This window comes from Callospermophilus lateralis, chromosome 3, assembly GCF_048772815.1.
Source record: "Callospermophilus lateralis isolate mCalLat2 chromosome 3, mCalLat2.hap1, whole genome shotgun sequence".
NCBI classification, from domain to species: Eukaryota; Metazoa; Chordata; class Mammalia; order Rodentia; family Sciuridae; genus Callospermophilus; species Callospermophilus lateralis.
The window spans coordinates 67,051,121-67,064,376 of record NC_135307.1 but is presented as its reverse complement, the minus strand read 5'-3'; the positions used below and the strand labels follow the sequence as shown (position 1 = coordinate 67,064,376).

Here is a 13,256-nt window from a genome sequence, read left to right as displayed (position 1 = left end):
TGTACAAAGGACTCTGGGTCTGAACCCAAGATCAATAGGAAAGAGGATGATGATGGATTAGTTCTGCCTGCTGTGCTGGTCTGCAAGGGCAAGGAAGGAGGATAGGGCAGAAGAACAGGTATGGTTTCCAGACTTGAGTAGGCTTAATGCCAAATGCTCAGTGTATGCTAGGTATCCATCAGAGAAGGCCGCAGGAAACAGCTCAAGTTGGATTGATTCTGAGCATGGGCATGCTCCTAACTAATTGTAACTAGTCAGGAATTCAAGGTGACCATGGGTGAAGAAAAGAAGGTGGTTCCAACAGCTTCTGCTGAAACAGATCTGTGCTCCCCAAATCACCAGAATGTGATGACGCTACCCGTGGACCTCTTTGGAGACGTTACCTCTCAGGATGTCCTTAATTCTTGCAGTCGGCCCATAAATGACACTCCTGACTTCTCCCCACTCCACCACCCATCCCTGTCTTTAAGATACCATACCTCCTTTTCCTCATCAACCCTTTTGAGCTTCTCTGATGTGACTTCTTTTCTTTTTCCTGGCTGTACTTGATTTCATTAACCCACTTTCTCCCACATTAAAATGTGTGGGGCATGACGCAGGGGGAAGAGGGACAGTATGGTTGGCCTGGGACCACAGAGGCACCTGAATGGTCCTGCTAAGGAAGCCCTTTATCTCATGACTTACCTTTTCATTCCATTCAATAGTCATGTAACAACCGAACCTTGAATTTCTTAAACCTATCTTTCTCAAAGTTAAAAATTCAATTTTATTTATTTATTCTATGACCTACTTCATAGAAAAGACTAGTTCACTAATTAGTGCGAGTACTGCTTAGTTCAGTTTCTGGAGATCATTTGTTTGAAATGGGTTATTATTTTTTAAAAAAAGTATGATATCAATTTTAAGTTTTAATGGAAACTAGGAAAAAAAATGTAGGTTTAGGAAGACGAGGAATCCTAATGATCACTTTTCCTTGATTCAGGAAAACATGACAGAAGAAACATATAATGATTTGGATAAAAAATTATTTGAACTCTTCCTGAGCCTCAATCGGTGCCTCGGCAGTGTGGAGGAGATGCTCCAGACACCGGGGCTCTTCAGGGAGGATGTCTCTGCCCAGCAGGAGCACTACGAGGTAGGGCCCGTATGGTCAGCCATTCCAGCAGCCCCACTGAAGCCTCTTGAGGTCAGATCTCATTCTGTCTACTTCCTCTACCTTGCAGAAACTGGCTCTCGAGTTAAAGAAACTTTATTTAGCTCTGTGTGACAAGAAGAATGATCTTTTGAAAGCCATGGCTTGTTCTGGCAGGAACACCACTTTGCTCCTTGAATGTTTCGGTAGCCTCCAGGTCTGCCTGGAGCACACTCAGGCCAGCGCTGCCTCTAGAAGCAAGTCCCTGAAAGCTGGCCTGGACTACAAGCACAGTTACCAGGTAGGACTCTGAGCTCATGGGCGACTTTGCGCAGCATGGACTCCTCATTCCCATGCACCATGTTCTTGGTGGCATTTGTTAATAGAAATTGCTAAGGTAGACAGTGAGGTCCTCTAGTCCTCGTTGTTGGAGACCATTTAAAAGTGAGGCCCAGCTGGGCACAGTGGGGCACACCAACGGCTCAGGAGGCTGAGGCAGGAAGATTGCAAATTCAAAGCCAGCCTCAGCAAAAGTGAGGCACTAAGCAACTCAGTGAGACCCTGTCTCTAAATAAAATAGAAAACTAGAGCTGGGGATGTGGCTCAGTGGTTGAGTGCCCTGAGTTCAATCCCCAGGACCAAAAAAAAAAAAAAAAAAAAAAAGACCTTTCCAAAATCTTGGGTGTGAATTTATTAGCATGAGCTACCATGGTGTTTCCTTTCTTATGTTACATTTAGCCATTTAATGATTACACAGGGAGGATTTGTAGTTAAATTTCTAGGCAATGGGAAGCCATTAAGCTTTTTCAGCAAAGGAACGACAATCCATGTAGGTTTCAGGTGGATTTGTCTGGCAGTTGTTTGGTGTGAATTGAAGGGGGAGAGCTGAGGCAGGGAAACTAGTTCAGAATGGCTAGTGAAAAAGAAATGAAGCATAACACCACTTATGAAGGAGTGTGGCCCCTACAAATCAAACTTGAATCCAATCAAGCTTCTAAAACCTAAGTCAAACTGACAGACGGGCAGAAGAACACGTTAAACAGCACTGTGGGGCATAGTCTGCCAAATCCAGAACAAATGACTTTTTTTTTTTTTCATATATACACAAATACAAGGAACAAAAAAGAAAAGTGGTATGAGAGTCAGCAGGTGCAGAGATACTTAAAGACATACTATTCCATCGTGACATACAGACCTCATTTGGATCCCAATTGAAACAAACCAAAAAAAGAAAAGCTGTAGGCTATCAGAAACATGTGCCCTGTCTGGATGGTTAACCATACTAAGGAATTATTTTTTATTTTGGAGGAAGTGTATTTTTAAAGGAGGGAGCTTCGTCACTTAGAGATACCTACTGAAACGTAGTGATGAAATAACTTGATTTCTGGTTTTTGCTTCAAAATAACAAGGGGGGAGGTGGTAGGAACATCCAGGAGAACTGGAGGAGGCTATAGAGGAAAGAAGGTCAGTAATGAGCCAATAATTGTTGAAGCTCAGTGATGATAAGGCAGGGATTACTCTATTTTTGTATGTGTTTTAAGTTTCCAGATTTTTTTTATTAATTTTCAGAAAATGTATATATAAATTTATACAAATTCTGAAAATTTATAAATATAATAAAAAGACAATGAAGGCCTAAATGAGATTGCTCAGTTTCCTGCACTTATCTTTTTTATACAGAATGAAATAAAGCGACTGTATGATCAACTCATTAAGAATAAGACAGCTTTACAACAGTCCTTGAATGAAATGCGTGCCCAGAGTATTGGTGAACAGCTTCAGGTAATCAATGAAATACTTCAAGTTAACCTAAACCTCGGGCCAGAGAGTCTTGTGCACCAGTTGGTACTTCTGAACCACTATCCTTTGTGAGTGGTGGCCAGGCTTGAGGAGAGCAAGAAGATGAAACTATTGATTTTTGACTTTTAAAAATATCTCCCAAGTAGTCCTTTCTGAAGAACAACGTAACAGTATGAGACCATTTTTACCTATCAGCGTGGCAGAATGTTAAATGTGTCCAGTGTTGGTAAGGGTGATGGAAAACGAGGCCCTCACCCTCTTGGTCAGAACACTAATTAGTTCAGCCTCTGGGAACTATTTGGCTGTATGACAGAATCTAGAATGCTCTTCCATTCACAAGCAATTTGACTTCATTAATTAATTGAGCAAATACTAACTGAGAATTTACTATGTTCAGTTATTGTTCTAGGGGCTTATTTGTACTCTTTCTGAGAACACAAAATAAATGCATAAACTTAAATATCATACATATCTGGAGATGGACCTAGCAATACTGTAAATAACCCAAAAGTCCATGAAGAGCTGCCTAATACTACAGCAGGGTGCATCCTTACAATGGCACACTATGTATCTGTTTAAAAGGAGCCAACTGGTGTGATGACCGGTACAATGGTGCATGTCTGCAATATTATGGATTCAGGAGGCTGAAGCAGGAGGATCACTAGTTCAGGGCCAGCCTCAGCAACTTAGTGAGGCCCTCAGCAACTTAGCCTGACCTTGTCTCATAATAAAAAATCACTGGGGATATAGCTCAGTGGTAAAGTGCTCCTGGGTTCATTAAAAAATAAAATAAAATAAAAAGAGCCAGATACATGATGTGAAGAGATGCTAAAGGGCTGATAAGTGAGGAGTAACTATAGGACAGTTCAGTGGGTTTAAGGACGTGCACGTGTACCTCCACTGGTGTATGCTTAGAATGTGTTAGGAACAAACTGTCAATTATGTGACCTCCAGGCAGATTAACAAGGAGAACTGGAGGTGAGGAAGAGGTAAATATGATCAGTTTTTTTCCTAATTCCTTTCTGTACTATTTAATTCTTTTTGAAATAATATAGACTTTTCAGGCTTATTAAAGGGTGTTCCTTTTTTGTATCATCTCTCCCTTAGAAAGCAGATTTATATACAGCAGAGCTGCAGAATTCTGAGAGCCGAGTGGCCAAACTAAGAGACGAAGGGGAGAGGCTTCGCTTACCCTGTGTTTTACTCCAGGAGGTTTACAAGTTAGAGGTATGTCTGGGCAGAACACATTCACTCAGTGCGATGCTTGTACAGGAGAAGGCTTTGGTCTTCCACCTAGTGAATGTTGACCTGCATTTGAACTTTTTTTTCTGGTTGGATGAAATTGCTTGTGCACACCTGCTCTTTCCTTCTCAGGATGTACTTGACAGTATGTGGGGGATCCTGAGAGCGAGATACTCTGGGTTCAGTAGCCCGTTCATCACTGAGAGCCAGCAACATGCCCTTCTACAAGGCACAGTGGAACTACTAAATATTGGAAAGGAAATGCTTGCTCATGGCCACTTAAAACAAGCCAAAAGTAAAGTTGCCTTACAGACTCAAATACAAGATCACAAGGTAAGATACCCAGGTCGGATCCCCTTGTCCTGGACTAAAGCCTTAAGGCTCTTCTAACTTCGAATGGAAATGGTTCATTTTCTTCGTAGTGAAACATGCAGCATTTATTTTTCTAATAAACATCTCTTAGGGCTTGGGTTGGGGCTCAGTGGTAGAGCACTCGTCTCGCATGCGCGGGACCCTGGGTTCGATCCTCAGCACCACAAAAAATAAATGAGTGAAATAAAGGTGTTGTGTCCAACTATAAAATAAATATTTTTTTAAAAAAAACATCTCTTAGCCTCTTAGAGTGTAGCAGACATCAGGGGACCCCTAGGAGTATATTTGAATGAAAATAGACACAGCTCCTTATGTTGATAGAGCATTCAGCTGATTGAGAAGATGAACTTTTATCAATGAGTCTTCAAATGAATTTCCACTAAAAATTAGGAATCGTTCAATGAGAGCATAGGAGAAATGGACCTAAGGGGGTTAGCTTTCTGAAAACTGGAATTACAAGGAAGAGGTACTTTTATATAGAACAATACCACAATAAATCCTCCCATCTTCCATTCATATTATTAAACAAAAACCTCTTGATCATCATTGGCTAAAGGTGCAGTAATCTAAGTCTCCTGATGAGCAATGTATAAGGCATTGTCCCTACCTTGAACAAGCCGACAGTCTAGGGCCTTTGGAAAGGATGCCTTAGTCTAAGAAAAATTGAAAAGTAAATATTGAATGAAGGATGGAAAGGAAGAGGAGAAAATTGGTTTCTACAGAGTGCCAGACCCTTTGCTAGATGCTTTTACAAACCCTTCCTTGTACGTGCCTTCTCAAGGAATAGGAGAAGGGATTTGCCTAATACAGGGGTCCCTCCGAACAACCAGCAGAGGTAGCAGGCCGCAAATGAGAGGAACCTTGAAGATGCTTGAAGTACAAATATGGTCCATTTTGTGGATAGGGATCCCTATCAGCTTCCTTTAGGAAAATCCCTTCACTTAGCCATTTTGCTGAGTAAAAGCCAGAGTTAGAAGGAGACAGGCTTTAGGAACCTTGTCTGCTAAGCATGTGGGCTACAAGCACTTACTGTCTTCAAATGATTCGGCCACCTTCTCATAATGTTTTACAACTCAAAACAACTGATTGAGGAAGAGCTACCTGAAATTGAAGTTGACTAACAATAATGGAATAGAATATTTTGTGGAAAATATTACTTAAGGATAATATTTCTCATATATATGTATATATGCATGTGTATGTGTGTGTGTCTCACACACACATTATTTTTTTAGTTGTAGATGGACAGAGTACCTTTATTTTATTTTATTTTTTTAATTTTTATACGGTGCTGAGGATCAAACCCAGTCCCTCATACATGCCACTGAGTTATACCTCCAGCCCCTAGGATAATATTTCTTTATAATTTGTTCAATGTCCATTAGTTTTTAAGATTAAGAGATCCATTTCAGTTTACTTTTTATCTTTTGATACATTTGACTCTCCCTGATATCCTGGGATTTTGAGTTAAAAAACAAAAATAACTGGATAAAAAGTTAAGGTAACTTCCCCGAAATTCAGGAGGCTGAGGCAGGAGAATCATGAGTTCAAAGCCAGCCTCAGCAAAAGTGAGGCACTTAGCAATTCAGTGAGACCCTGCCTCTAAATAAAATACAAATGAGGGCTGGAGATATGGCTCAGTGGTTGAGTGCCTCTGAATTCAATCCCTAGTATCCACCTCTCCATGGGGAAAAAAAAAAAAAATTAAGGTAACTTGGCTTATATGATTTTCACAATTTAAAAATAAATATTTAAAAAAACCTTTTTCTGTATTACAGGTATTTTTCAAGAAGCTTGTTGCCAACATGTTATTGATCCAAACATACTATGATAAAATGTTTCCTTCCGTGTTACCAAAGAGAGAGAGATTTTGGGCAGAACAAGTAACCGAAGTTAAATCCCTGGAAGGAAAGGCACAGCAGTTTGGCATGAAGCTGCAGAGTTTGTTGCAGGTATTTGGCTTACTTGAACTTTACCCTTAGTTGAGAATTCCTGATTCTCAACCACTCTTCAGGTGTCAGAAACAAGTATCCGGTTATTAAGCAAAAGTTAAATGGGAAATAACAGTGAGGAATGTGAACCCAGTTCTAATTCTGAGGCTCCTCCCTGAAAGAAAAGTTAGCTTTTCTTTAGTCCTGTTCCATCATGCACACATCTGGGATGATATGGCATCTCTACCTTTTAGGTTTGTGTATGAATAAACCAACTTGAAAGCACGTTGAGACTGTGAGCCAGATCATTTGAATGACACAGTTAGTGGTTCAGAAACTGTATCCCTGGCCCAGACGTTCTGTTGCCAAATTCATAACCATGCTGTCTCAATTCCAAGGGAAAAACTGAGCATGTATAAAGTTTCTTTTCAGCTTTAAGGTTTCCCTGTCTAGCATATTTAACCATTCACAACCAATGTTAGCTAGCACATAAAGGAAATTTTTAAAAGGGAAAGGAATATTGAATTTGGTAATGTAATATAGCATTTTATGGTAACATTTATTTTTCTAGTATGCCAAGTTGATATTTATACTACTATTTCATCATATTTAGAAGACATTGCATGGGCCCAGTGAATGCCCTAGAAAAGCCAGGTAACCCACTACTTGAAGAGAGATGAGAATTAGGTGGTGATTTTTCTGAGAGAGAATTTTTGGTGACAATAACTCAACTCTCTAGTGTGCTGAGACCCTAAGTAGCTATCTTTTATGGAAACAATATGCATTAGTTTTTTTGTCATTGTGACCAAAACACCTGACAAGAACAACTTAAGAGAAGAAAAACATTTATTTTCGGCTCACACTTTCAGAGGTTCAGTCCATGACAGGAAACATTATGGCAGTAGGGCATGGCAGAAGGAAACTGCTTAGCTCATGGCGACTGGAAAACGGAGAGAGAGGAGCCAGCGACAAGATGTAGTCCAAGGTCATACCCAGTGACCAACTACTCACTTGCTTATAATTACCTCCAACTAGTCCATTCAAATTATTCATCAGATGGATTAATCCTCTATGAGGTTACAATGTTCATAATCTAATCATTTTTCCTGAATTGTCTAATACATTGGTTCTTTAGGGTGAGTTACATCTCTAATTTTATGTCGATTCTCTAGAAATGGGAAGAATTCGATGAAAACTATGGATCTCTGGAAAAGGACCTGGAAATTCTTGTCTCTACATTGCCTTCTGTGAGTTTGGTGGAAGAAACAGAGGAGAGATTAGTGGAAAGGATATCATTTTATCAGGTATTTTTGCTTCCTAATTTAAGTTGCCAATGACATGGTCCGTAGCACTTGGTGTCTTGTTTTGACTAAGTTGCTTGCTTTTGAAGCTGAAGGGTTTGGATTGAAATGAAATATTGTTTGTCACACAGCCCACAGGTAGACAAGTGTAGGGATACTGCAGGCTCCATGTGGGCTCCTCAGCATAGCCACCTGTTGGGCTTGGGTTGAAGACTAATTCAAATCCTGTTCCATCACTTATCACTTTTGTGACCTTACTACCTCCGAAACCTTGGTTTCTTTGTTGAGAACAGAGAAGTTAGCCAGTCCCACCTGTCTCAGGAGGTGAATAGCAATATACTACTAGTATAGAAACCCGCTGAGAATGGAATAAACATATATTTAGCTTTCTTACTGCAATGAAGCCCTGATGGGACCTAGCCCAAGAGACAGGCAGAATCTGTTGCCTCCTGCAATATTTTAAAAAAGACTTTTAAGCATTTCTTGTGTCATTTTTGGTTCAGTTATTATAGAAGGGTCTGTGTCTCCAATTTTGACGTCATAGAAAAGATAAAACATTAATATGATTTCTGGTGGCATTGAGAATAAGACTAAGACAAAAACAAGTTTCAAATTCTTCCATCAGAAGCTTAAAATACTCAGTTTTACCTGTAGAAGATACACAGTCAGAATTTGAGTTGTGCTGCTAGAGAAAATCACCAAGGATCAACACGGAAACTTCAAAAGTCGGCTTTGTGCCTGATGAGGTGGGATGGGAAGTGAAAGCGAGATGCATGGCAGTGCCCTGCTGATAACACTTTCCAGAGGTCGGGGCACTGTTTATACCCTCCAGCATCCCAGAGAGCCTGGAGTAGATGAATCTGGGTCTTCCCAGGGGGTGAGTGGGTGCAGGCCTGGGGATACAGAGCATGCCATCTCACAGCTGAAAGAACACAGTCGAAAACAGTATTTTAAACCATACCATAGTAAGAAGTAATATTAGCCATCTAATGAGCCTCATTATCTGTTCCCGACCTCCCCCAAAAGTGACCACATCCCTTAAAATGTGATTACGGTTCCCTTAAGTTTAAAGTATTTTTTTTAAAAAAGAAATCATTGTTCTAAGTCTTTTAAATAAATTTGCTATACTAAAAGAAGACATCCCATAAAACCCTTCACACAAATAGGCTTCCTGAGGCCAATCTTGGTCCTTATAATCATGGAGAGGTTTGTGTGTATCAAGTCTGTCTCCCAGGTATGAAATTGAGGAAACTTCAAGATACTGTAATGGTGAAACGTCTGGCACTTAGGCTTAGAAAACTAGGACGTTTTTAAAAAATTGATGTTGGATTTTTTTTCTGGCCTTTAAGCTCAGGAAGGAGGAGAAAGGATTATAAAAGGAGGAAGGGGAGTTGGAATGAAATATTCAGGTAATTTTTTAAAAAGGTTTAAGTGAATTGGAAAATCGCAAAAGTTCTATTTTGATAATAATTTGTATTTTAAAGGTTAAACAGCCATCAGGATAAGTGAGATTAGCTGAACCCAGCTTGTGGAAGATAATTGCCTTAAGACAGTTCTCTTCAGGGGGTCATTGTATTTGCAGTTTTGAAGATTTTTTCTTTTTCTTTTCATGACTTGAGTTGAATGATGTGCTGATTTAATTTATTCTTCTGAAGTTCTCTTTCTCTCTCCTAAATCCTTATATTCGGAAAACTGTAGAAATGATTTTCCCCTGGTATTTGCATCTTTTATATTTATCGCTTTCATATGTGGGGCTCAGTCTGCAGTGTCCGCAGGGGCCAGGCTGGGGAGCAGGAATGAGGAATCCTGACTGGGTCTGCAGTCAGGCTTGTGAGGACCGAGGTGGGAAAGAACTGAAGGGAGCAGACCCTTTTAAAGGAGGCTGTGGCTGCTTGTTTCCAGCCAGGCTTTGCCACAGGACAATGCAGAACTGCAATCCCTACATCTTCTGGTTTTCCCCCGGGCTCTGGAAATCCTAATTTCTGTATTTTATGTCAATTCTATGTAAAATATCCTGATTTTCAAAATAATCTTGAGATCAATCAAAACCTGACTGAAAAACGAGGCACAGTAGCCTATGCTCATAGTCCCAGCTACTTGGGTATCTGAGGCAGGAGGATCCCTTGAGTCCAGGCCAGCCTTGTTTGAAAAAGAAAGAGAAATCCGTCTGCAAGCTGAATGCAGCCAATAGACTGCCACCTTGTTTTGTTTTTTTCTTTTGTTTTTAGTTGGAAGAATTAACTCTCGGAACTTAATCGACAAATTTCGTGTTTCTTGTTTACCTGTACTAAGCTACATAGCTGCTCTATAGAAACACATTAATCAGGCCCTCTTATGAAAGGGGCCCATTAATCACATCTGTCCAGCCAGACTACAGTCCTGAGTGTTGCTTAAGTATTCTCATTTCTTCAGTAGCCTGGAACGTAGGTTTTTGTGTTTGTGAATAGGTTGGTAGACTTGATTATTTTTTTAAAAAAAAATCATTCACTCCATGACTTATTAGCAAATAAAAAGAAACATTGATGGCAAACATGCCCGGCTCTACCAAACTCTAAATGAAGGCAAACAGCTGGTGGCATCTGTGAGCTGTCCTGAACTGGAGGGACAGATTGCCAAACTGGAAGAGCAGTGGTTGTCCCTGAACAAGAAGATTGACCTTGAACTGCACAGACTGCAAACACTTCTCAAGCATCTACTCAGGTATGTTTTTTCTTTGGAAATGATTGGCTTTAAATTTCGCTGTGAAGAAAGACTTCAGAGGGATTCTGCAGTCAACTAAATTTTGCATGCAGTCTCCTGGTTATGCTGAGCTGTGCTTTTTGACAATCTAAAGCACCTGGGTCCACTTCTGGATTAATGGGATCTGATACAGGCCTCTGATATTGGTGTGCTAGACTCAGGAATCAGTTGGCTGGAGAACATTGATATAGATTTATGGAAACTAGGAACTGTGTTATAAAATAGTTCATGTTGCCTTTATCCTATGCTGTTGCAGTTTTTCTGTCCTCTTTGTTACGTTCTAAAATTTAAACAAAATTAAATGATTTTGGCTAAAACAATGGTTTGGAAAAGTCTTTTGAGTTCATCAGAGGGTTTGTTTTGCTCAGTTGGGATAACCTTGAAGCATTCAAGGACGGCAGAAAACAGAATATTGAAGCCTCATTCTCATCCCTGCCTCTCGAGAGCTGTCTAACCTAAACAAGTTTTGGAAGTGACAAGAAGAGCAGCACTTTGTTTGGATATTTTTATCAAATATCAGAGAAAAATTTTTTGAATCCAGGCAACATCAGTTTGTTATTATACATCTTGCACAAATGCTTGTTGTATGTTTACTTAAATGCATTTATAGAAGACATTTGATGGATTAAAAAATAATCTCTTTTTTACACAGGAGTATACTTTTGTGTAGCTGTAATAAGAAATAAAGAATATTTTATTTTATTTTTATTTATTAAGAGATATTTGCATTTGAGGCATGAAATAATCCATCATATAATCCTTATAATTGTTTTGATTTTCTGAAATATAGGGCTGATCAACACAGGCAAATACAAAATAAAATAAGAAGAAATATGCTAGTGGTACACCTCATCATCAGAGTACCTTTCTAATTTCCTTTCTCCCACTTTGCTCCTGTTAGTTACAACAGAGATTCAGATGAGTTAACCAAGTGGTTGGAATCTTCTCAGCAAACTTTGAATCACTGGAAAGAACAGTCCCTCAATGCGTCTCAGGACTTGGATACAATCAGAAACAACATAAATAATTTTTTTGTAAGTTGCAATAAAATGTGTTCAAATAACTTTTGGTCAGAAATAAATTATCAGAGGAACAGGTTCAGGGTTGCTGTGATAATCTTCCTTCTTTTGTGAGTAAGGAGTAAGATTTGAGGTAATTTTATCTATGGCCTTCAAACTTAGAATTATTTGCTTATGCTGTTTATTTGTATATTTATAATGATAGAATGTATCTTTAATTGACTATTTAAAAATGTCTTTTACACTAAAATATATATTATGTATAAATCTTTTGCTTTGACATGGGACATGCTTTACAAATACAGAAAATACCTCCCCAAAAAAATTTAAAAACAACTATGTAATATTATTAATTCATGAATGTTTTAAGTTAATAAATATACAGTTTTAAATTATTGGATACAGAACTGACATTTCTACTAAAAAGATTTTTGTTCTATGGTTTTGAGGGTTTTTCTGGAAAAGAGGATTACTTTTGTAATGTAAAATGCACTCCTGAGACCCCTTAATCTTTGCCCTTAGTCATTCCTATCTTTTTTCCTTTTTTTAAAATATATTTTGTAGCTATCGTTACTCACTTCACTTTGGTATTAAAATTTAAATAATTTTTAAATACTTGGGAATATACATGGGAAATTTTTCAAATATTTTAGTTAAAAATTCATTGCAAGTGGTTCATGTAATCTGAACTTGAAGTTGAGTTTCAGGGTTTCTTCTGAAACTCAAATAACTTGTCTATTTCAAAAAACCCACCAGGTTCTAAGTTTCTGGAGGGGCAGGATTTCCATCTCTTTTGTTCTCCCATGTGGATCTAATATACGGAGTAGTGCCAACACTTGGTAGGCAAAGCCGGGTGTGTGTGTGCACAGACATTGAAACTCTTATTCTATTTAGTTTTGCACTCTAACCAGTTGCTCTGACTGTATTTAAATTTTAAACGTTTCTATTCTTTACAACTGTTTCCTTAGGAATTTTCCAAGGAAGTGGATGGAAAGTCCTCCCTGAAGACTGCAGTTTTAAGCACTGGGAACCAGCTTCTGCACCTGAAGGAGACCGACACAGCCACACTGAGAGCCTCCTTAGCACAGTTTGAACAAAAGTGGACCATGCTCATAACTCAGCTTCCAGATATTCAAGAAAAGCTTCACCAGGTAAGTGTTTAGACACCCAGCATTTAAATCAGCATTCACTTGTTAGTTCACAACTCTTTTTAAATTATTTTTCTGACTCAATAATTTTCATTGACATTACCTATTTTTCTCTGGCACCACTGAATATAGAGGTCTTCATTACTGGACTGTCCTCCAATGAGATCTTTCTTCACAGAGAAATTGGGCTTAATTACTTTATTTCTCAGTTTATCTGTGCCACTCTGTTCATTTATGTGAAGGTCTTCACCGTTGTTTGTGGGTGTCACATTTTCTGAGCTTGAATGCTGGGTTCGTTTTTTGTGAGTAACCTGCATCATTATGTAGCAAGACCTTATATCAAACCAGATACCGTCTTTAGTGATGCCCTGATTCGTTTTGTTAACAGTAGACAATTAAATGGAAATCATTTTGTCCTTGCAGCTTCAGATGGAGAAATTGCCATCTCGTAAAGCCATCACAGAAATGATTAGCTGGATGAACAACGTGGAGTATCAGGCTGCAGGTGGAGACTCTGCGCACTTCCCTAGTTCTGAATCTCAAGTGAAGAATCTTCTTCAGAAGCTCAAGGT

General features: G+C 39.0%; 1 protein-coding gene across 5 annotated transcripts in view; it reads left to right on the top strand.

Moving 5' to 3' along the window:
* Positions 1-13,256, top strand: part of Syne2 (spectrin repeat containing nuclear envelope protein 2) — a 336,103-nt gene that overhangs the window by 241,975 nt on the left and 80,872 nt on the right. For all 5 annotated transcript variants that reach the window (XM_077109148.1, XM_077109147.1, XM_076850387.2 and 2 more), the window contains 11 exons: positions 983-1,135; positions 1,224-1,433; positions 2,813-2,914; positions 4,040-4,159; positions 4,307-4,507; positions 6,325-6,498; positions 7,650-7,781; positions 10,282-10,478; positions 11,419-11,551; positions 12,505-12,687; positions 13,108-13,254. In XM_077109148.1, the coding sequence (XP_076965263.1) occupies positions 983-1,135; positions 1,224-1,433; positions 2,813-2,914; positions 4,040-4,159; positions 4,307-4,507; positions 6,325-6,498; positions 7,650-7,781; positions 10,282-10,478; positions 11,419-11,551; positions 12,505-12,687; positions 13,108-13,254 (1,752 nt within the window). The remainder of the gene's footprint in view (positions 1-982; positions 1,136-1,223; positions 1,434-2,812; positions 2,915-4,039; positions 4,160-4,306; positions 4,508-6,324; positions 6,499-7,649; positions 7,782-10,281; positions 10,479-11,418; positions 11,552-12,504; positions 12,688-13,107; positions 13,255-13,256) is intronic.